The sequence below is a fragment of the Haematobia irritans genome, chromosome 3, assembly GCF_050003625.1.
Source record: "Haematobia irritans isolate KBUSLIRL chromosome 3, ASM5000362v1, whole genome shotgun sequence".
NCBI classification, from domain to species: Eukaryota; Metazoa; Arthropoda; class Insecta; order Diptera; family Muscidae; genus Haematobia; species Haematobia irritans.
Window position 1 is genome coordinate 41395513 of NC_134399.1, and position 24042 is coordinate 41419554.

A 24042-nucleotide genomic window follows, 5' to 3' on the forward strand; every position below is an offset into this window, starting at 1 on the left:
AAAAACGAAAATAAAGTTCTGGAAACATAGATATTACGCTTAAAATTGTGAAAGGTATATGGTGAACAATTTTCGACATTCCAAATAGAATAAAGTGATCGTTTTTCAAATATTTTTCCAGGCACAAGTTCTTTTTTGGACTCGCAATCGACAAATCGATCTGTGTTTTATTTGAATTGCCCTGTTCTCGCAATACCTCGGGATATATACACAATTGATCTCTGGATCCCAAAACCACCGCTCTCGTAAATGAGAAAGATGTCCGCTTTAATTCTTACATAGCTTGCGTTAGTTGTGAATGGGTACCTCAAGTACCCAGTATATATATTATTTTAGGAAGACCCCAGCTACCACCCTTGGGCTTTGCACGAGCAATCATTTACAGGTGCTCCGCCTAAATAGGATTGTTTTTAAAATAATTGGTGGCGGTGCTGTTTGTTGTATTTGCATCTTCATTTCCTCTTTTCGGGATTGCAGCCATTCCAAAGATGAACATAAAGTTTTACCGGTTCCTATGAGAAAGTTTTTGTTTTATTGGTGGTTACATTGTTATACTTTATTTTATACCCGTTGGGGATTCCAGAAAACCATTTGATCCATCTCGTAGACATATGATGACATTTTCCATATAAGCTCTTTGAACTTCATAGGGATCCCATGATTTATTGCTATTGCATCTCTTAGATTCCTTAATGCCTCAATTCGTACACTCGAACCATAGTGTTTCAGTTTAGCAATACATTCTTCAACATTTATTTGCCTTATGCCGCCGTCATATGGCAATATATATGTAAACAAAGAATGTAAACAAATCTACTAAACGTAAACAAAGCCTTTGACAAGATGAATGTCGATATTAGTCACCTGATTGCATGACTTTACCTGGATTAATATGCCTTATAGAATAAAGTGATCGTTTTTCAAATATTTTTCCATGCACGCTGTCTCCATCGAAAATAAACAAATTGGCTGATAGACGCTGCAATATGTAACTTGCTACTTAAAACTCAACATCATTCTTTTATTAATGCAAAAAATTATGTTAAATGTGATGAGATAAACCGAAAAATGTTATATTTATAAGAAATTATAAAAGTTTAATCAAATCAATAAACATCTACACAATCGTGTTTTACTTGACCACAATGATTCTTCTACAATTACCTTAAATGCACTTTTTCTGATAGTTTGCAGGGGTTCTTATTGGCGTCCTTCGAAATTGATCTAAATAGGCACCTAATAATTGCATTGATGAGTAACTTTTTCGTAGTAACTTGACGTGGTACAACTTCTCAATAGTGACGGCGCTTTTCCGACGAGTTTTTGATGTCGTATATGATTGTTTTCGACGTAGTGGGGATTCTCAGAAGCGCCCCCAAATTCAAAAAATGTTGGCAGGGTAGTAGGGAGCGTAAAAATGGAAGAAACAATAAAAATTCCAAGCTGAATTAGCGATCCGTCATTAATTTGACTGTAAGATTTTAACAAACAGATATCTCGTACGGATAAACTGACACTCTGAACGGCTTTAAATGATCAGCATTTACGCTCCGAGCTACGTTTCAATTTAGGTGGTAACGAATAATTTAGTATGAAACGAATAATGTGTTATCGATTTGTGCTGCTGTAAATCGACGTTGGTATAAAATCGAAATCCATTTACCTTTTAACTAGACCAGTTTAAACATTAACGTTGCTGAGGGTCGTTGTCATTCGCTAGTTTTATAACTTCGTCCTTCGATTCTCGTTCCTTAACAAAAACTTCAAAGAATATAAAATCTTAATATTTAAAGAATAAACCTTGAGAAAACAAAGATATATTCTAATCGTGAAAAATTAATTGTTTGAAGAACAGATAATTTACAAGCTATAAAATTGTGGAGGAAACATAAACAAGGCTATCCATCCTTCTACCAAATTACGTGAAAAATCGATAAAAATAGACATCAGAGAAAAAGTGAAAGAAATCGCAGCGTGCTGGGTATTGTGCTTTGTGGTAACGAAAAACGGCATTTGTGTAGGGGAGGTACAATTATTTCTGCGCAAATTGTTTTTGTTATTTGTGTAGTAAGGCACTTGTATGAGTGTTACGTGCGCATTTGAACTTAGTTTTGTTAATGAGAACGAAACTTCCTGAATAACTGAACCAAATTATCAAAAGTTGATAAGAGAATTTGCGGACAATAAGTGTTTAACAAAAAACAACAACACTCCCTAGGTAGAGACCAAAACATAAGATTTCGATAAACGACCGGAGCAAAACAAACATCGGCGACAAATATTTCAATCTTAAACTAGGCGCCAATTATCATCATTACAGCTCTTCCCTATTTCAAAGCATTTACCAAGAAATAAAGAATGGGCACAGAAACAAAAGTCAATAGCTATTCAGATAACAATGAATCTGGTATAATACGTGTCCCTACAAAACTGCAACAATCAAGTTCCAATGCGAAAGAACAATCTTCCCATCTGAATTCCAGGTCCAATGTGCCATTTGTACCATTACACATTGATGAAAATGAAGTTATAGAGGGCGCTAAACAAATTATAAAAACCATAAGACCGGGATGGAATCTCAGTTATGTCCAATACAAGGTAATATATTTCTTCTTGAATTCGAACATATTGTATCTCCAGATAATCTGAAACAATTTCAGACAAGTTCATTGTATTGTAGTGTATTATTCATTTTCATTCATATTCTTCTTGAAACTATCATCGAACTGACTGACGGTGACTGATAAGCGCCAGTATGTCCACAATCTAACACAAACGTTCTAACACATTTTTCTGATATCGAGGGAGGAATCAATATATGCTGCTTTATAAAGAATCTGAATTAAAATTCTGCTTGTTTTGTTTTGCTTATAGATCCGGCTTTATATTCTAAAGCTACCATATATCGCACTACATTGTCGTTGGTTGAGATCTATAATTTTCTATTAAAAATATAATAAGACGTAAATAATACACACATGTACATAATTTAAAATTATACGATAACTAGCACTTGTTCAAAAGATAGCCAATGTAAACACGCAAGAATGATTTTCAGTTCAATTCATAAAGCATGATATAAAAATGTTCGCTCTTCTGGAATTATAAATACAGATGATGATAAATATATATTTAAAACTATATAAAATATATATATGTATATAGTAAAATGTCTGTATTTACTAGGCATTATATACAGCCAAAGTAAATGCGGGAATATTTGTTCTGTTTATTTTTTGCAAATGTTGAGCTAAGCATTGACGTATGAAGTTCGTTGAAGAGATTCTTGAACATAAAATGTCATAGCATTTCAAAACACGAGCCCGAAAACACATTATTCGGCTTTGTATTTGACAAAAAAAATCCAGAAACGAAAGAACACTTGAAAAACCTTATCTTTGGCATTCTTCGAAAAAAAAATTAAAAAAAAAAATACACTTAAAGAAATATTTATACGTAGAGTGACTCACGAAATTCAGTGTACGTAAACTTTGCAGGAAGAATAGGGCAAAAACTCTCCAGAAACGTGTCGAAAAGTGGTAGAGTCGATGCCAAGACGACTGGAAGCCATTTGCGCTAACAAAGGGCACTATACCAAATACTAAGTGGACCAAAATACTGCCTCATACAATGTGATTACTGATGCGAAGAATACTTTTGTGAGAATTTTTTTTTTATTTTTTTTATTTAATGTTTAGAATTAATACAATGAAGTTAATATATTGATTTTTTATTTACGTTTTGCTTTTATGTATATCCATGAGAACATTTCAATAAAACTATTTAATAAAAAATTGTAAACGGTTTGCAAAAAAAAAATATATTTGATTTCAAGAGAGCAAAAAACGACTACTTTTGTGAGTCACTGCCCTTATTTTAGTCATATACCCCCGTATTCTGGTGTACGACGACAAAACGCAAAATTTTGTTTCTTTAAACATTGTTTCTATCCCGCCATTTTGAATTATAACTCCTTTTAGTTTGAATTCTATGGAGGGATGACAATTTTGCGTTTTGTAAAGGCATTCATATTACAAGAATCTAATTGACTTGCAAATCTTTTCAACGATCAGGTTGGCAACTTAGGATATGGATTTATGTCTTTATATGACATCTATGGTCTGCAATTTCTATCCGATATGTTTGTAGTTATACACACTTCAAAAATATTAGTTTTGATTAATATTTTTTCTCTTTTAAATGTTTCCCTTCATAATTGTTCTACGAGTTTGTGAGGGAAAACAAAGATCACCTCTCCCAAATTTTATTTATTTATTTATTTTGCTTGCATTCACACACTACAAGATTAAATCGTTTAGTTATCGTGTGTGATTTGCAATGATTTAGTTTATGTAGAATATAAAGGGTGATTTGTTAAGAGCTTGATAACTTTTTAAAAAAAAAAAACGCATAAAATTTGCAAAATCTCATCGGTTCTTTATTTGAAACGTTAGATTGGTCCATGACATTTACTTTTTGAAGATAATTTCATTTAAATGTTGACCGCGGCTGCGTCTTAGGTGGTCCATTCGGAAAGTCCAATTTTGGGCAACTTTTTCGAGCATTTCGGCCGGAATAGCCCGAATTTCTTCGGAAATGTTGTCTTCCAAAGCTGGAATAGTTGCTGGCTTATTTCTGTAGACTTTAGACTTGACGTAGCCCCACAAAAAATAGTCTAAAGGCGTCAAATCGCATGATCTTGGTGGCCAACTTACCGGTCCATTTCTTGAGATGAATTGTTCTCCGAAGTTTTCCCTCAAAATGGCCATAGAATCGCGAGCTGTGTGGCATGTAGCGCCATCTTGTTGAAACCACATGTCAACCAAGTTCAGTTCTTCCATTTTTGGCAACAAAAAGTTTGTTAGCATCGAACGATAGCGATCGCCATTCACCGTAACGTTGCGTCCAACAGCATCTTTGAAAAAATACGGTCCAATGATTCCACCAGCGTACAAACCACACCAAACAGTGCATTTTTCGGGATGCATGGGCAGTTCTTGAACGGCTTCTGGTTGCTCTTCACTCCAAATGCGGCAATTTTGCTTATTTACGTAGCCATTCAACCAGAAATGAGCCTCATCGCTGAACAAAATTTGTCGATAAAAAAGCGGATTTTCTGCCACTGATTTTGGTAATAAAATTCAATGATTTGCAAGCGTTGCTCGTTAGTAAGTCTATTCATGATGAAATGTCAAAGCATACTGAGCATCTTTCTCTTTGACACCATGTCTGAAATCCCACGTGATCTGTCAAATACTAATGCATGAAAATCCTAACCTCAAAAGAATCACCCTTTATTAATTAGTTAAAAGGCATAGAATTTCATTTGATAGCCAAATAAGTTACTAGATATTTCTCAGGAATTGGAAAGGAATTAATCAATTTAAATTCATAAACACGGACCAATTAATTTCATCATAGATTTTCAAAAAATTTAAAAATTTAGGTAAATGCATACGATAAAAAAATTATTCAATATTTACCTTTTAGTTTACAAACTGATCCATTGTTTAATAATGTTTGTCCACACATTTGATTATTATAGCAAAGTGCTAGTTGAAAAATATGATTCACAAATAAATCTGAAAGCAATAGATACAGAATATTAGATTTTTGCTTAGAGATGAATGAAAAACAAATATTTATTTATTTTAAAATCAGAACGCAAAAAAGCGCAGCCGAATTATTTAGTCATTATTTATCATACGGTAACTTTTGTCATCATTTTGAATGTAATAAAATACAATACTGATTTTGGTAATAAAATTCAATGATTTGCAAGCGTTGCTCGTTAGTAAGTCTATTCATGATGAAATGTCAAAGCATACTGAGCATCTTTCTCTTTGACACCATGTCTGAAATCCCACGTGATCTGTCAAATACTAATGCATGAAAATCCTAACCTCAAAAGAATCACCCTTTACAATATTTAGATAAAAACAATAGAATATGTATGAAAATTTTAAACAATAATTAAAAAAGAAAATATATAATGTTGTTGAATAGAAATTAAAAATTTTGGAGTATTAATGATACATAATTGAAATATATGAATGAATAGTAGTCTATTTGAAAAAGAAGAATAACAATTAATTATTTAAAAGTGTATTTTGATAGTATTTATGTAAAACTTTTTGAAAGAGTATGGTTAGGTTAAAGTGGCAGCCCGATTAAGATTCAGGCTCACTTAGACTATTCAGTCCATTGTGATAATAGATAAAGAGTATGCGATGCTGATAAATTGTATTTGGGGTGGTAAGATGTTCCAAAGACGGACGGTATTTATGAGAAATTGCCATTCAGAAAGTAGTAATTTATGTCGTATCGGAACTATGACAATCCTTCTGCTCGATCTGCCGATTTATAGCCTTTCGTATAGGTATGTTGGTACATTTGAATAAATGATCTTATGTAGCAGTGTAAGTGTTTTAATTTTTAGAAGGTCCCCAAACTTTACACCATATAAGCTTTTTGAGTATGCAGCACAACTTTCATATCTACCTAATCCAAACACATATCTTGTTATTGCCTTGAATGCTCTTTCCAAACAGTTTTTGCTTCTTGCATCACACTTGCTAAATATTTCCACGCCATAAAGCAGTACCGGCATTAGATACGTTTTCGCCAAAAGAGAACGGATGTGCTGTGGTGTATACAAATGTGTCTTATACAATGTCCTTAACATACCAAATATTTTACCTGAGGCAGCATTGATATGACCATTCCATCTCAGGCTACTGTTTATAATAACGCCCAAATTCTTAGCTTTTGGAACTTGTTCTATGTTCTGGTTTCCAATTAACACAGGATAGCTACATATGATCTCTTGCAAACGGCTTGAAATCAGTACAAACTTCGATTTTTTTGGGTTTATCAGAAATCCATTTGTATTAGCCCAGGAGTGTACACTTGTCAAATCTTTATTAAGTTTTGTGATGCCTTGGTGTAACATTGACTTATGAAAACTGATATACAGCTGTACATCATCAGTATATATGTTAGAATAACAAAGTTAGGATGGTAGATCGTTTATGTACATGCAAAACAGAAGTGGTCCCAGGAGAGATCCTTGCGGAACACCTCTTTTTATATTTAGTGGCTTAGATACTGAACTTCCAACAACAACATACTGACTACGCTGACAAAGGTAATTAGAGACAAGTGATATTGCTGAATGGGAAAATTTGTACAGCATTAGTATTTTTGCATGTCATAATTAACATGGCGATGTCATAGGATGTAGTCAATTGCCCAGCTCTGCACTACTTTTAATTAGCTTAACGTTAGTTACTAATACGTTAATTTAAAGTTAGTAAGTTTTTAATTAACTAAAAGTTAGTTGATTGAAAGTTGTCCCTAAAATCTCTATTTTTCAGCTTATTACAATAAAAAGGTTTAAAATGTATATTTTAATAAAACAAACATTTATTGATATAAACATTAAATAAGACACTTCAACTTCAAAATATAACAATACAGTTTTTTGGAGTACAAAACCCTTTATTTTTTTCAAAAGTCTTCTCAAATGTCTTTTGCTAACACCCTTCGTGTTCTTTTGTAAAAAAAAATCGAACAACCACACACAATAATTTTAAATATACATATTTTAGTTATTAAACGACTTTATACTTTTTCAGTAATTCTCTATTTTAAGAAACAATTTTTCAAAGCGATAGCACGCGGTATTCTTTTTCTAATGAGTTTGCAAAAAAACGACGCTGTCTGCAATCGGAATGCAGCGAAGTGTTGTATATACTTTTATTAATGTAATTTCTGCATTGCATAGTAGTTAGCTTAAAGTTGGTATACACAAGCGAACTTAAAGTTAGTGTTTTTGGTAGTCAGCTACTCATTTGACGACAGGGTAAGAATCGCAAAATAAAAAATATTTCAGATTATCTTTGGTTAAAATTTCATCCAGCTTTGCCAATTTAGGTTTATATGGATATAGATGACGCAAAAACAAATAATCTGTCAACTGATAACTTGCGAAGTAAATTAGCAACAGTCGTTAAACCCTTGCGAAATCCGAAAACCAATTAATGAAGAAGCTTTTTGATAAAATATCCGGCGCCATCTTAAAAAAACTTTAGAATACACTCAACTTTGCTATACTTCTATAATTGTTTGCGTCAAAGGAACTCTATGCACATGGAGTGGGTAGCCAAAGGAACTTCTCCTTCTACGAGGGAAATAACTGAATTTCAAAGAACTATTAAATATCTTTGACAACTTATTACTTATATCACAATATAATACCTCATTCACATCATTACACCTTAATACTAAGTATATATCTTACTACTATATGTGGACTACGTTACAAAAATAATTTGATATATAAATATAAAAATTTAGGAATTGATTACTACTCTCAAATGCCTACTAACGCAGGTTATTAACCAATAAGTTTAATTATTTGCAACTAACAATTTAATAACAACTAACAATATATATTTTTATGTTAACAATTTTTAATCCTCGAACTTATATATTTGAGTTATTTTATATTTGATTTCTAATTTTTGTTTTATATTTAATAAAAACTAACTAGGACTGCATAAACTTGACATATAGTTACACCTTAATACTAAGTATATATCTTAGGTTAAACAGCGTTTGGAACTACAATATGTAGACTACGTTACAAAAAAAATTTGATATATTTATATAAAAAAGTAACAAAAAAAATTTAATTGATAATTCCAAAATCCATATTATATAGATTTCATTGTTCATTTGTTTTATAAAATATGGATTTCAAATCTACATTTAGCAGATTTGAGCCTAATGTGAATGGGGTATAATTTAAGATTGCTAGTTCAATTTTCATAAAACTTAAACTAATGAAAAACAAAAAATAATAAGTAAATGTGGCGTACATGTATATGAGAACTATATCTAAATCTGAATCGACTCAAGGTTCAAATTCACCCTGTGTCTATCTCATCTCCTTCTGAATGTATGTTAACTTCTAATTCCCTGTTCCACAGAGTTTTGCAGGCTATAAACAAAGACGTCATTTAGCTTTCAAACGTATGAGTCGCATTAAACATCACAGTTTATCACAACAGGAGGTAAAAGCCAACATAAGCAAATTAAGTATTTTGTTATTCAATTTGTTATTTCTATCAAAATTAATATAATTATTTTTCATGATTGCAAAACATGCTCATTTCTGTCTGCAAACTTACTTACTAATCTCAACGTATTGATTCGGAAAGTTTTATACGGTCCGTCAGCATAGTATATGATAACTTTGCTCTGAACCCATGATAATCTGATATGTTTTGGCAATCGAAATTTAACTAGCTACCAATGTGAAAATAGAGCTCAATTATCTGAATGTTAGAAATATTTCAGAAAACTTCTGTTGTTTAACAGTACTATCAACTTGAAATTTTAACAATGAATTATAGTTATTTTGGTTCATTTTGTTCCTTTATTATTTCAACATATATCAGTCAACCACTCTTAATTCCCCAATTTAGGCATGCGGATAACATTGTCTGCAGGGAGAACTAAACAATTTAGTTTTATTCTAATATTCTGTATAGATTTAAGATTATTTTTAGTAACAGTACACATTATTGGTCTCATTTGGTTTATTGTATTGTCTTTATAAATTGAATTGAATTAAATTAAAAAATTGAATTGAAATATTTTCTTCAAAAAAAACTTCCAAATCTATCTCGCCAAACGTTCATATCTATAATACTCTCAAATATGACTTTCTAATCATTACAATATGTCTTGATCGTAGAAATTGGTACAAGTAATCGAAATAACGCACAAGTTAATAAAATATAAATATATCTTATCGTTTTGTTCCTTCAATTACATATAAAATTTTTATTTACGTTGTATAATTGTTTATACGTCGTTTCAAACGCGATAAAAACTGTGATTTAGTTATTATTCACTTCGCGCTATCATTTGGATTACACCCTGATTTGAGAACCTCTCGAAAGAGCTATGAGTAATATGTTTTGCCTTGCCTTTGCTAAAAAAATTACGAGTTGCTTGTTTAGCCATCATCACAGCAAACCCATTAAAATGTCAAGCTCTTAAATAAGTCTCTGTGTGAAATGTTTGGACATTTGTTATGTGATCGTAGTCATGCATATGATTTGATACTGACTGTGATTGAATAAATTGTTCCGACAATTTAACAAAAAAGCAGAGATATATGTGTATATAAATATTAGTCTTATTTTAAATTTGCATAAATACCTTGCTGTGCATTTTCATACACTAGAATGTAGGAATGCATTGGTTTCTTTTTAATGTCTATTATTGCAAAATTATATTGATAGTATTCTAGAATTAAACATAAACAGAATTTATTGTTTCAAAACATTGAAGTAGATGATGAGATCATTTGTACATACGAGTTATCTAGGCCAGGTGCTTACGCAAGATAAGATTTATATTATGCGGTCATCTAGGACGTTTGTCTGGACAGGAAAAGGGAATATATGTAGTAATGAAGACGTCGAAAATCATTTAATGTTAGTTATTCCAGAATGAAGTTTGCTTCTTCTTTTAATTTATTTTGAGTTTCCCCACGAACTCGAAATAATATCAGACGAAGGACGTAACTCACCCAAGAATATCAACAAGTATCCTTATGAAACAAAATTGTCCATTTTATAATTTAAAAGTCCTGCGGAAAACCATCAAATGGAATTATAACATGAATTTTGAACTTGGGAAACAAAGTCGAAATAATGGATGATAAGATATAGCACAATTGAAAATGGAAGGTGTGGATATACAGATATTATCGAAATCTATACCATCGCCTAGGATCGCATACAACTTAAAAGCCTGGGTAGCATGACTTATCAAGGATAAACCTACACGATTTTCTGATGGCGTTTTGTGGAGTAGATAATATTTAGTCATTTTCCCTTTAAAACAGTGAAATTAGATAGAGCCTTTCTACATTTCAGCTACCAATTTGTTTGAAATGAAAAAAAAAAAAAAATAACTTCCAGCAAAAACTTTTTATGGGAGCCACCGTGCTGCAATGGTTAGCATGCCCGCCTTGGTCGTGGGTTCGATTCCTGCTTCGACCGAACACCAAAAATTTGTTCAGCGGTGGATTATCCCACCGCTGTAATGCTGGTGACATTTCTGAGGGTTTCAAAGCTTCTCTAAGTGGTTTCACTGCAAAGTGGAACGCCGTTCGGACTCGGCTATAAAAAGGAGGTCCCTTGTCATTGAGCTTAACATGGAATCGAGCAGCACTCAGTGATAAGAGAGAAGTTCACCAATGTGGTATCACAATGGACTGAATAGACTAAGTGAGCCTGATACATCGGGCTGCAACCTAACCTAACCTAAGGAAATTTATGCAGTAAACTATAAAGAATTAATGTACAAAGCTTAAACCCACAGGTTACTTTATCTCGTATTCGAAAAATTTCCATTTTTTGACAACAGGAACAATATAAGATTTTGACTAATGGTGGTTGTAAGTAGGTCAGTATACATATATGTATAAGATGCGGTCGAATGTTAATATTTCTGTAAGCATATTTTCATGAAGGGCTCAGAGAAGTACTCATCAACGGGATATTTTACATTATAAGCCTAAATTCAATTCAAAAATTTATTTAATCAATTAATAAGCCCTGTTGGACCATACATTGATAGCTTTGAAATAAAGTACAGCAAAACTAAAGAATTTACAAATATGCAAAAAAATGATAATAATACTTAAAAATAATGTGAATAAAATATTCTCAATAGTTGATAAACTACACGCACATTTCTTTCCCTAAACACAAAAAACAACACCGCATATGGAGGTATTATACAAGTTAATTGTCATTATTAAAATATTATTTTACTTACCGTTCTTATAGTTCTTATAATCGAAGGGAATTGCATTCCATAATCTGGATAAACGAATTATGAATGATCTTTACAAAACAAGGTGTGAGAAAGTTTCTATCAGAATTTGAGTATTACTACCATATCCAACAAAAAATATATTAGTTATCAAAATTTGCTAAAATTGTGGACTTTATCACATCAATACTGACAATTAACTTAGTCAATTAGATGATAGATTGAATTAAAATCAATGCACATCCTACGGATAGGCTCTACTGATGCACAATTCGAACGTTGAAAATCATTGAATAAGAAGTGGTAATTCCTAGATGCTTGAAAGGAATATTTATCCTAATTCTAGATATCAATTCTGAGCATGGAATATCACCACTTACTAACCTATACATCATCAAGATCGTCTTTTAAGAGTGGGTAAATGAATCAACTTCAATCTAGAAATGTAAGGAGTAGTCGACTTTACGAAAGCCATGTTGGCACGGATCCAATATCGAGGAAATGCAATGTGACTATCCCCAACAATTACCCATTTAAAGGGGCTCCCTGACATATGAAGTGGTACGGCAAAAATTAAATAACATCGGAAAACTATCCCTGGAAAATAGGGATTTGAGTTGTCACTTTCATAGGTACTACTGCTAAAGGGTGATTTGTTAAGAGCTTGATAACTTTTTTTTTAAAAAAAACGCATAAAATTTGCAAAATCTCATCGGTTCTTTATTTGAAACGTTAGATTGGTCCATGACATTTACTTTTTGAAGATAATTTCATTTAAATGTTGACCGCGGCTGCGTCTTAGGTGGTCCATTCGGAAAGTCCAATTTTGGGCAACTTTTTCGAGCATTTCGGCCGGAATAGCCCGAATTTCTTCGGAAATGTTGTCTTCCAAAGCTGGAATAGTTGCTGGCTTATTTCTGTAGACTTTAGACTTGACGTAGCCCCACAAAAAATAGTCTAAAGGCGTCAAATCGCATGATCTTGGTGGCCAACTTACCGGTCCATTTCTTGAGATGAATTGTTCTCCGAAGTTTTCTCTCAAAATGGCCATAGAATCGCGAGCTGTGTGGCATGTAGCGCCATCTTGTTGAAACCACATGTCAACCAAGTTCAGTTCTTCCATTTTTGGCAACAAAAAGTTTGTTAGCATCGAACGATAGCGATCGCCATTCACCGTAACGTTGCGTCCAACAGCATCTTTGAAAAAATACGGTCCAATGATTCCACCAGCGTACAAACCACACCAAACAGTGCATTTTTCGGGATGCATGGGCAGTTCTTGAACGGCTTCTGGTTGCTCTTCACTCCAAATGCGGCAATTTTGCTTATTTACGTAGCCATTCAACCAGAAATGAGCCTCATCGCTGAACAAAATTTGTCGATAAAAAAGCGGATTTTCTGCCAACTTTTCTAGGGCCCATTCACTGAAAATTCGACGTTGTGGCAGATCGTAAGTCTATTCATGATGAAATGTCAAAGCATACTGAACATCTTTCTCTTTGACACCATGTCTGAAATCCCACGTGATCTGTCAAATACTAATGCATGAAAATCCTAACCTCAAAAGAATCACCCTTTATAAACAGACTCAAAATACCTCGCGAAACAGTCCGAATAGGCTGCAAAAGGCTTTGTAGTTTACTACGTTTCGTACAAGTATATCATTTTGGCAATTAAATCAATTTAGGAACTTGCTACTGACTAGTTTGAATGAATATATTTAATGTTGGCTGTTATTTACCAATGGTGTTAGTTAAATGTGTTAGTTTACTTTTATTAATATTAGTTTTCTATGTGACTTTGGCCAAAGTGAGGATGGTGGAGTGGTAGGCATTGTAGGGTAATTTAAGTATTAATGATTAGTATTGATAATTTAACAATTACTATTAATGTATTACTATTTTTAAGAACAATACGATTTATTGGCCACGAAGGCTTACTGTATTGTTAAATAAAATGAAATGAAAATGTCCTGAATGTTGAAAACCGAAATTATTGTTCCGACCACCTATGATCGTTTGAAATTGAAAAGCCATGACGGGGCTTGTCCTTGTCTACATATTTATGAATATTTTGACAAACCATTTTGTTATTTTATGTATTTTATGAAATTTGATGTTGTTGTTTTAGAAATTCACTGACGGTATTACCAATAAACTTGTTGGATGTTTCTATAAGCCCCCAAATTGTCATATCACATCCATTGCGGATGGGGTCAATGGGGTTCAAATATGTTCGGATGACGATTCCATCCAACGCCTTAATGGAGAAATTAGAACCGATGATGATAACAATGATTCTGGAAATCTCAGTGATGACGATATTGATACAAGACCGCAAACCAATACCAATGGTATTGAAGAAAAGCGCGCGTCAGATGTAATACTTGTTCGAGTTTATGGCAATAAAACGGACCTGCTTATTGATCGTAAAGCTGAAACTCGGAATATTTTATTATTACATACCTATGGATTCGCACCTACATTGTATGCTACATTTAAAAATGGCTTGGTGTATGATTTTGTACCTGGAGTTACGCTAAATACCGATAGCGTTCATCATCCTGATGTATGGTCGTTGGTTGCGCAACGTATGGCAGATATGCATAGATTGGTGAAGCCTGATTGGAATCGAAATGCGGAATCTAAGCCAGTGCCAATGCTGTGGAAGAAAACACAAAGTTTTTTCGATCTTGTACCTGAAAGATTCAGTGATGCCAATAAGCATAAAAGGTAATTGTCACAAACATAACGAAATAATATTTCCAATTTTTGTTGCAAAGTGCCAAAACAAATTCATTATTTTGTAGAACACATCGACGAGCGATCGCCCGCAGTGGGCGAACGGATCGGATTGTGTACGAACGGTAGCACCCAATGACAGTGCTTGGGTGACTGTCGCGTTAAGCAACGTGTTTGGCGACACTTCGTTGTCATATTCGTCGTACGTCCTTCGTTCGTATTCATTTTTGTCATAAGAAAGAATTCAGATCAGAAAACAATTGTCTTACAACACAATGACAAATCAAAGTAATAAAACACGATCATGCATGCTCATGTGTGTTACATGCTCCCTCAACCTCTTGAAATCGTATTAACCTATGCATCTTCATCTCTTTTTTGATCTTTTGTTTGGACTCTAATCAGACTTGAAGGCGTATTTTTACCTATTAAACGTATGCGTGACGAATTTGCGGAATTGTACAAACACTTGGAGGCCTTGGAATCGCCCGTTGTATTTGCACATAACGATTTATTGTTGGGAAATGTTATATATACGGAATCTCGAAGAACGGTCACATTCATTGACTACGAATATGCAGATTACAATTTCCAAGCTTTCGATATTGGAAATCACTTTGCAGAGTTTGCTGGAGTTGATACAGTCGATTATTCGCGTTACCCAAGTCGCGATTTCCAATTAAAATGGCTTCGGGTGTACTTACAGACGTACCTGCAAAAGAAAGAAGTAAATGATGCGGAGGTTGAGCGGCTCTATATACAGGTCAATCAATTTGCCTTAGCTGCACATTTCTTCTGGGTCATATGGAGTCTTATACAAGCCGAACATTCCACCATAGATTTCGATTATGTAGAGTAAGTATACTAACTTGGCGTATATTTTATATCTTTTAAATATAATCTCAACGCAACACTTAATGATTGTTCTTTTATATTTACCAGATATGCATTCTTGCGTTATAACGAATATATGGCCAGAAAACAAGAGTTCCTCTCATTGGATGGATGTTTACCTAAATGTAAAATTTAGACCAAAGCTCTTACATGTTAGACGCTGTTCTGTTTATCTTTTACAAGGTGAATTGGTTAACCGGCACTCTTCGAAACCACACCCACCACTTCTTCAAGTTAATAAGGCGGCATTTGAACTACCTTTCCTTAAATATAGTTAAAACAAAACAAACATTTGCATTCCGCAAGCATTAACAATTTTAATTCAAACGTTTCTTCGCTTATTTAAAACAATTATGTGTGATTTTTGTTATATGGCTGTTTTTTTTTTATTTGTTATCCCATTTTTTATTTTACTTCACTGTTAACAATATCTTCAGTTTTGCGTTTTATAAAGCCATTATTGTACAATGCCAATATGTGATTATTTGATTTGGTTTGTTGGATTTCATGTGTTAACTTATACTACCTTCCATAATTTAGGTTTAATCTATTTTTGTTAATTTTAACACATCCCTCCTCTTCCCTTTCTCCATCTAATAACTATAATGCTCTAAGTATCACAATACACAGTATCGATATTTTGTAAGCATATCGTGCTTTATGTTTTTGCATTTTATTATATTATGACATTGTTTAACTAACTGTTTTAATGTGTTGTCTTTTAAATACACATTAAATTAATAAATTTTGTCCCCTTTTCCAATATATTAAGCTATTATTCTTTTCCATATATTAGAATTCCTTGATAAGCTATCTTCCATTTGTGTTTTAAAGTAGGCCATACCTCAGGCTAGTTTTTGTAACGAGTCGCAGAAATATCTTTGTACGAATGTATGTACTACTAAAGACAAACAAAGATGAAAATATTAACTAGGAAACAATGTTAAATATGTATTGTAAACTTTTTATAACGTTCTCAAATTTTTAACATACACTTATATATTTTCGTTTTGTTGGATCTATCTATACCTATATATTATTGAATAAATTGATTTTCAAAATTATGAAATACTTGTTAATTTTATTTAACACATTAGCACATTACGAAATTGTATATAAATCTGACCTGTTAAGCGATTGTTTTGAAATGAATATTGCAAATAAGGCCAAAAGTATGAAACCAGTGTCCAAAATGTGTTTGTTGGATAGGCTAGAATTTATTACACTTTTCTCTAGTTCTGCCAAACCTTTCACACGAATGTCCCAACAAGGATTTCATGCATTGTCAGTTTGCCTTAGGAGTCTAATAAAGATTAAATAAAAACAAATGTAGAGCCTATTCCGAATTTGCAACACGACGTTTTATGTACTGCGCATTTCTAATGTAATATCGGCCATACTGAAAAATCGCACCTTATTATAATAGGTGATCCAGGGAACGAGCAAAATTACCCTTGTTGTCGCCGTCGCTTTTCGTCAGTCACCACTAATTGGTATTCTGTATTTCGGTATCTTCTGCTATTGCAATCAAGCCTAGTACTAAGATCACGTTTTCGCACGAAAAACTGTTATACTCCATATAAAAAACGTTAGCGCGGAATAAATGCGAAATCTTTGTTTTGAGGATTTTCAAACACATATTTATACAACCCTGGATTTTTCGCACGAAAAAATAGGTAGGTATATTTTTTCGCATAAATAAGTTAACATCCCTGGGTTTGAGACCCTATTGCTTAATACTAAGTTCGTTTATGCGAAAAACGAATATCTTCATCTATCTGTGTCAGCGTTGTCACAATGAATTTTTATTTTGGACCAACATTTTTCCAAAATTGGACCAAAATTCGTACCAGCGGACCATTTTTCTAAATTAAATTAACATAATTTAAAAGTTAAAAAGGTTAAATATTTTCCACAATTTTACTTCGATAGCAAAATTTTATTTATATATTAAAATTTTTATTTCTATTTATTTCTATAGAATATTTTGTCAAAAATTTTTTCTATAGACAATTTTGTCAACATTTTATTTCTATAAAAAAATTTTGTCCAAATTTTATTTCTATAGAAAATTTTGTCCAAATTTTATTTCTATAGAATATTTTATCCAAATTTTTTTTATATAGAAAATTTTGTGAATATTTTATTTCTATAGAAAATTTTGTGAAAATTTTATTTCTATAGACGATTTTTTGAAAATTTTATTTCTGTAAAAAATTTTATCCAAATTTTATTCCTATAGAAAATTTTGTCAAAAGTTTTTTTTGTATAGAAAAATTTGTCAAAATTTCATGTCTTTAGGAAATTTTGTCAACATTCCATGTCTATAGAAAATTTAGCCAAAATTTTATTTCTTTAGAAAATTTGGCCAAAATTTTATGTCTATAGAAAATTTTGTCAAACTTTTATTTCTATATAAACCCAGCAAAAAATTTGGAAGTTCTTCTTAAGGCACAACTTTAAAAGCACTTCCAAAAATGTGCTCCCAAAGATGTTCTTAATTTTAACTGCATACGAAGTTCATTTGAGCCAATTTTTTATAACTCGCTTTTTTCATATTTTTAATGGGAAATTTAAAATTTTATTGTTTCAAATGGGCTAAAAACAGATTAAAAATTAATAAAATAGTGCAAATAATTTAAATTTTGCCGAAAAAATGCTAAACCTTTCTAGAAAAATTTCAATTTTTGAAAATATTTGATGTCAAAAATATCACAAAATACCAACTGCACTCAAATCGATGATTTGACGGTGGCAAAGAAAAAGAAATATGTTTGTAAAGGGTGGTTAAATTGTAAGGGCCGATGTTGAATGTGAACCACACCTAAACGCCAAGTTTTTTTCCGAATTTTATTTGACATTTCTCTATTTCAGACTTATTCAATTTGAACCATGGAGAGATACACAATCCAACAACGTTCCAATGGTTCCAAGAAATGGCAACAGTGGATGATCAATTTTCGAAGAAAATCATCTTCAGTGATGAGGCACATTTTCACCTCAGTGTATTCGTCAATAAACCGAATTGCCGCATTTGGGCGAATGAGAATCCAAGAGTGATTGTCGAAAAACCAATGCACCCATAAAGAGTGACTGTTTGTGCGGTTTATGGGCTGGCGGCATCATCGGGCCGTATTTTTTCCAAAATGAGGCCGGTCAGGCATTACTGTGAATGGTGTTCGCTATCGTGAGATGATAACGAACTTTTTACGGCCCGAATTGGAAGATATGGATGTGGACGATATGTGTTTTCAGCAGGACGGTGCCACTTGCCACACAGCTAACGAAACAAAGGCTCTTTTGCGAAACAAATTCAATGGCCGTGTTATCTCACGTAATGGCGATGTCAATTGGCCGCCAAGATCATGTGATTTGACACCGTTGGACTTTTTTCTTTGGGGTTATTTGAAAGAAAAGGTGTACGTCGTAAGCCAGCAACAATTCAAGAGCTAAAGGATGAGATAATTCGGCACATTAACGGCATAGAACCTCCATTATGCCTCAGCGTCATCGAAAATTTGAACCATCGGATGAAGGTGTGCCACCGAGGTCGCGGCGCCCATTTGGCCGATATTTTGTTCCATACATAATTGAGTAATACCAATATATCAAAATAAAATAAAATTACAATAATTTCCTAAATAGGTTGTGTTTTATTCAAAATCAACATCGGCCCTTGAAATTTTAACCACCCTTTACGAACTTATTTCGGCATAAGCCGGCTATCGTGTAAACCCTTTTTTCGGAAGGTTCAGGTGTGGTTCACTGTTGGGTTGAACAGTCTGAATTTATTCTGATAATTGGTTGATAGTTTTGCTGCAAGTAGAGGATGATGATGAGGAATGTGGTAAATAATTCCGAAACAGCTGTACATCCAACTATCTTGCAGTCTATGGGGCTTTGCCCAAATAAATATGACAAACATTCTTTTCCTCTGTTGGTTAAGCTACACTTGTAGTTTAGTCAATGCATGGTTTTAAGCTGAAATCAAAACAACAATGATTAAAGAAAGAAACCAACAAAACAAAACGAATAAATATCACAAAATTTCTTTATTCACGTCCAAATCATGTGATGCGAATCCATCACACCTTAACAAGTGATGCAAATTCAGTGCAACGGCTGTTGAAATGGTGGACATTCGTCATTAAAAAATTTAAAAATTGTTTATTCGTCAAAATATCACAAAATTTCTTTATTCACATCCAAATTACTGGATTCGCATCACACCTTAAGAAGTGATGCAAATTCAGTGCAACGGCTGTTGAAATGTTAGACATCCGTCCTATGACAAGCCCATGTTAAAATCATCGCTTCTGCGCCAATTTTGCACCACTTCCGGACCAAAAAGACCATTTTCACTACTTTTTTGGCGACGCTTTTTTTGCTGGGAAGTTATCGCAAAATTTTGTTTCTATATAACATTTTTGCATAATTTTGTATCTATACAATTTTTTTAAGTTTATTTTACAAAATTTTGGCAAAAATTTTATTTCCATAGAAAATTTAGTTAAAATTTTATTTCTATAGAAATTTTTGTCAACATTTTATTTCTACAGAAAATTTTGTCAAAAATCTAAAAATTTTGAAAAATTACCGATTTGACGAAAATGGACCAAAATCAACCAAATTCCATTTGGTCCGACCATCGGACCAAATTTGAAATGTAATAATTTTTTGGACCAATTTTGGTCCAATCGGATCAAAATGGCAACCCTGATCTCTGTAAATAGGGTCTCAAACCCAGGGATGCTAACTTATTTATGCGAAATAATATATGAAGATATTTCGCATAAATAAGTTAACATCCCTTGGTTTGAGACTCTACGGAGTAAATTTGGGTACTATGTTCGGTTTTCGAGTTGAAAATCACCTTATTTTCGGGATTACTTTTCCTGAAATAATCAAAATTATAAATGAAAACAAACCTATTTTCCATAATGTCTTGCCGAAATTTAAAGGAACTGCGCATCAATTGATTTAATTTATATTTGATTTAATTTTATGTTGAACTGTTTTAATAAAGTAACCGCGAAAATTTCAACTCGAAAAGCGAACATAGTACTTATCTTAAGTAAGTATATTTTTATTGAGACTAATTCGTTTCGATTATAGCTATATCTGTCTTGTTCTAAAACATTATTTTTGATGTAATATAGCACTCTATTTACGGAGTTAAGGTGGGCATTAAGTTTGAATTTAGCCCCTAGGTTAGTTGTCAGCCCGATGTATCAGACTCACTTAGACTATTCAGTCCATTGTGATACCACAGTGGTGAACTTCTCTCTTATCACTGAGTGCTGCCAGATTCTATGTTAAGCTCAATGACAAGGGACCTCCTTTTTATAGCCGGGTCCGAACGGCGTTCCATATTGCAGTGAAACCGCTTAGAGAACCTTTGAAACACTCAGAAATGTCACCAGCTACTGAGGTGGGATAATCCCCCGCTGAAAAACTTTTTGGTATTCGGTCGAAGCAGGAATCGAACCCACGGCCTTGTGTATTCAAGGCGGGCATGCTAACCATTCAACAAGGGTGGCTCCCAAAAATTTAGCCGCTAAAATCGTCATTTTTCACTATGGGCTATCCCCCATCCAGTTATAATAAAATTTGCAACAAATATGTATAATTTTATGCCTGATTTAGTTTTAACTTAAGGTGAGTACTATGTTCGGGTTTCGAGTTGAAAATCACTTTATTTTCGCGATTACTTTTTTTGAAATAATCAAAATTATAAATGAAAACAAACATATTCCTATAATGTCTTGCCAAAATATAGAGGAACAAGAAACTGTGCATTAATTGAGTTAATTTGTCTGCTTTATATTGAACTGTTTTAATAAAGTAACCACGAAAATTTCAACTCGAAAAGCGAACATAGTACTTACCTTTAGTGGCTAAACTCGAACTTAGTACTCACCTGAATAGTCCAAGCATATTTTCACAAAGTTTGTATTCCTTAAAATGGAGTATTAAAGAAAAGTAATCGTGAAAAAATGACGATTTTAGCGGCTAATCTCGAACTTAATACCCAACTTTAGCCCCTAAGGGTAGGTACTATGTTCGGTTTTCGAGTTGAAAACCACTTTATTTTCGCGATTACTTTTCCTTAAATAATCAAAAGACTTTATTCCTGTAAAGTCTTGTCGAAAACTAGTGGAACAAGAAACTACGCATCAATTGAGTTAATTTGTCTGCTTTATATTGAACTGTTTTAATAAAGTAACCACGAAATTTTCAACGCGAAAAGCGAACATAGTACTTACCTTAAAGGTGAGTATTAAGTTCGAGTTTAGCCGCTAAAAACGTCATTTTTTCACGGTTACTTTTCTTTAATAATCCATTTTAAGGAATATAAACTTTGTGAAAATTTGCTTTGGGCTTTTCCCCATCAAGTTATAATAAAATTTGCAACAAATACGTATAATTTCATGCATTTTTCTTACTGATTTGGTTTTCACTTTAAGGTGGGTATTAAGTTCGAGTTTTTTCACTGAAGTGAAAACTAAATCAGTAAAAAAAGGTATAAAATTATACATATTTGTTGCAGATTTTATTATAACTTGATGGGGAATAGCCTATAGCAAGTTTTCGCAAAGTTTATATTCCTTAAAAAGTATTATTAAAGAAAAGTAATCGTGAAAGAATGGCGATTTTAGCGGCTAAACTCGAACTTAATACTCACCTTTAGCGAAAAACTCGAACTTAATACTCACCTTTAAGGTGAGTATTAAGTTCGAGTTTAGCCGCTAAAATTGCCATTTTTTCACGATTACTTTTCTTTAATAATACTTTTTAAGGAATACAAACTTTGTGAAAACTTGCTCTGGGCTATTCCCCATCAAGTTATAATAAAATGTGCAACAAATATGTATAATTTTATGCCTTTTCTTACTGATTTAGTTTTCACTTTAGTGAAAAAACTCGAACTTAATACCCACCTTTAGCGGTTAAACTCGAACTTAATACCCACCTTAAAGTAAAAACTAAATCAGTAAAAAAGGCATAAAATTATACATATTTGATGCAAATTTTATTATAACTTGATAGGGAATTGTCCAAAGCAAATTTTCACAAAGTCTGTATTCCTTAAAATGGATTATTAAAGAAAAGTAATCGTGAAAAAATTTCGATTTTAAGGTGGGTATTGAGTTTGAGTTTAAGGTGAGTATTAAGTTCGAGTTTAGCCGCTAAAATTGCCATTTTTTCACGATTACTTTTCTTTAATAATACTTTTTAAGGAATACAAACTTTGTGAAAACTTGCTCTGGGCTATTCCCCATCAAGTTATAATAAAATGTGCAACAAATATGTATAATTTTATGCCTTTTATTACTGATTTAGTTTTCACTTTAGTGAAAAAACTCGAACTTAATACCCACCTTTAGCCGCTAAAATCGTCATTTTTTCACGATTACTTTTCTTATATAATCCATTTTATGGAATACAAACTTTGTGAAAATTTGCTTTGGGCTATTCCCCATCAAGTGATAATGAAATATGCAACAAATATGTATAATTTGTTTACCTTTTTTTACTGATTTAGTTTTCACTTTAGTGAAAAAAATGACGATTTTAGCGGCTAAAGGTGAGTATTAAGTTCGAGTTTGGCGGCTAAAATCGCCATTTTTTCACGATTACTTTTCTTTAATAATACTTTTTAAGGAATATAAACTTTGTGAAAACTTGCTTTAGGCTATTCCCCATCAAGTTATAATAAAATCTGCAACAAATATGTATAATTTTATGCCTTTTTTACTGATTTAGTTTTCACTTCAGTGAAAAAACTCGAACTTAATACCCACCTTAAAGGTGGGTATTAAGTTCGAGTTTAGCCGCTAAAATCGTCATTTTTTCACGATTACTTTTCTTTAATAATCCATTTTAAGGAATATAAATTTTGTGAAAATTTGCTTTGGGATATTCCCCATCATGTTATAATGAAATCTGCGACAAATATGTATAATTTTATGACGTTTTTACTCATTTAGTTTTCACTTTAGTGAAAATTAGCGGCTAAACTCGAACTTAATACCCACCTTAAACTCGAACTTAATACTCACCTTTAGCGGATAAACTCGAACTTAATACCCATCTTTAGCGGCTAAACTCGAACTTAGTACTCACCTTTAAGGTGGGCATTAAGTTTGAGTTTAGCTGCTAAAATCGTCATTTTTCACGATTACTTTTCTTTAATAATCCATTTTAAGGAATACAAACGTTGTGAAAATTTGCTTTGGGCTATTCCCCATCAAAAAGTGCAAAAATATATATGATAACATTTTTATCGTCTCTTCAAATTATGGATGGAAAAGATCCAATGTATTGATTGCGACCCATTTAATATTTCGAAATTAATTGATTAAAAAAAGTAACCATGAAAATAAGCTGGTTTTCAGCTTGAAAACTGAACATAGTACTCAGCTTTAGACGGAGGATTTGGGAGGAATTCGTTTCCAAATGATTTGAAAATCGATGCTTTTGGACTTTCGAGGAGAAAATTGGCAAATGATAAGAAAAATATAACGAATTAAAAAATATGAAGAAT

The 24042-nt window shown here is 32.6% G+C and overlaps 1 protein-coding gene and 1 non-coding gene across 2 annotated transcripts; one reads left to right on the forward strand and one right to left on the reverse strand.

The window, feature by feature from the left end:
• Window positions 1-1679: 1679 nt before the first annotated feature.
• eas (ethanolamine kinase 1) lies at window positions 1680-16563 on the forward strand. The gene is made up of 4 exons (XM_075303244.1): window positions 1680-2598; window positions 13990-14591; window positions 15006-15455; window positions 15543-16563. The coding sequence occupies exons 1-4, from the start codon at window positions 2359-2361 to the stop codon at window positions 15628-15630; spliced, it is 1380 nt and encodes a 459-aa protein (XP_075159359.1). The 5' UTR covers window positions 1680-2358; the 3' UTR covers window positions 15631-16563.
• Window positions 5352-5422, reverse strand: LOC142232465 (small nucleolar RNA U18). Its single transcript, XR_012721145.1, has one exon. It is a non-coding gene; the product is annotated as a small nucleolar RNA U18 (small nucleolar RNA).
• Window positions 16564-24042: the final 7479 nt, after the last annotated feature.

Bases quoted from the DNA above. Each gene is read 5' to 3' on its own strand.
- eas (XM_075303244.1), top strand. From the start codon at position 2,359: ATGGGCACAGAAACAAAAGTCAATAGCTATTCAGATAACAATGAATCT. The intron at 2,599-13,989 runs GTAATATATTTC...TTGTTGTTTTAG, and splicing joins TCAGTTATGTCCAATACAAG to AAATTCACTGACGGTATTAC. The intron at 14,592-15,005 runs GTAATTGTCACA...GACTCTAATCAG, and splicing joins GATGCCAATAAGCATAAAAG to ACTTGAAGGCGTATTTTTAC.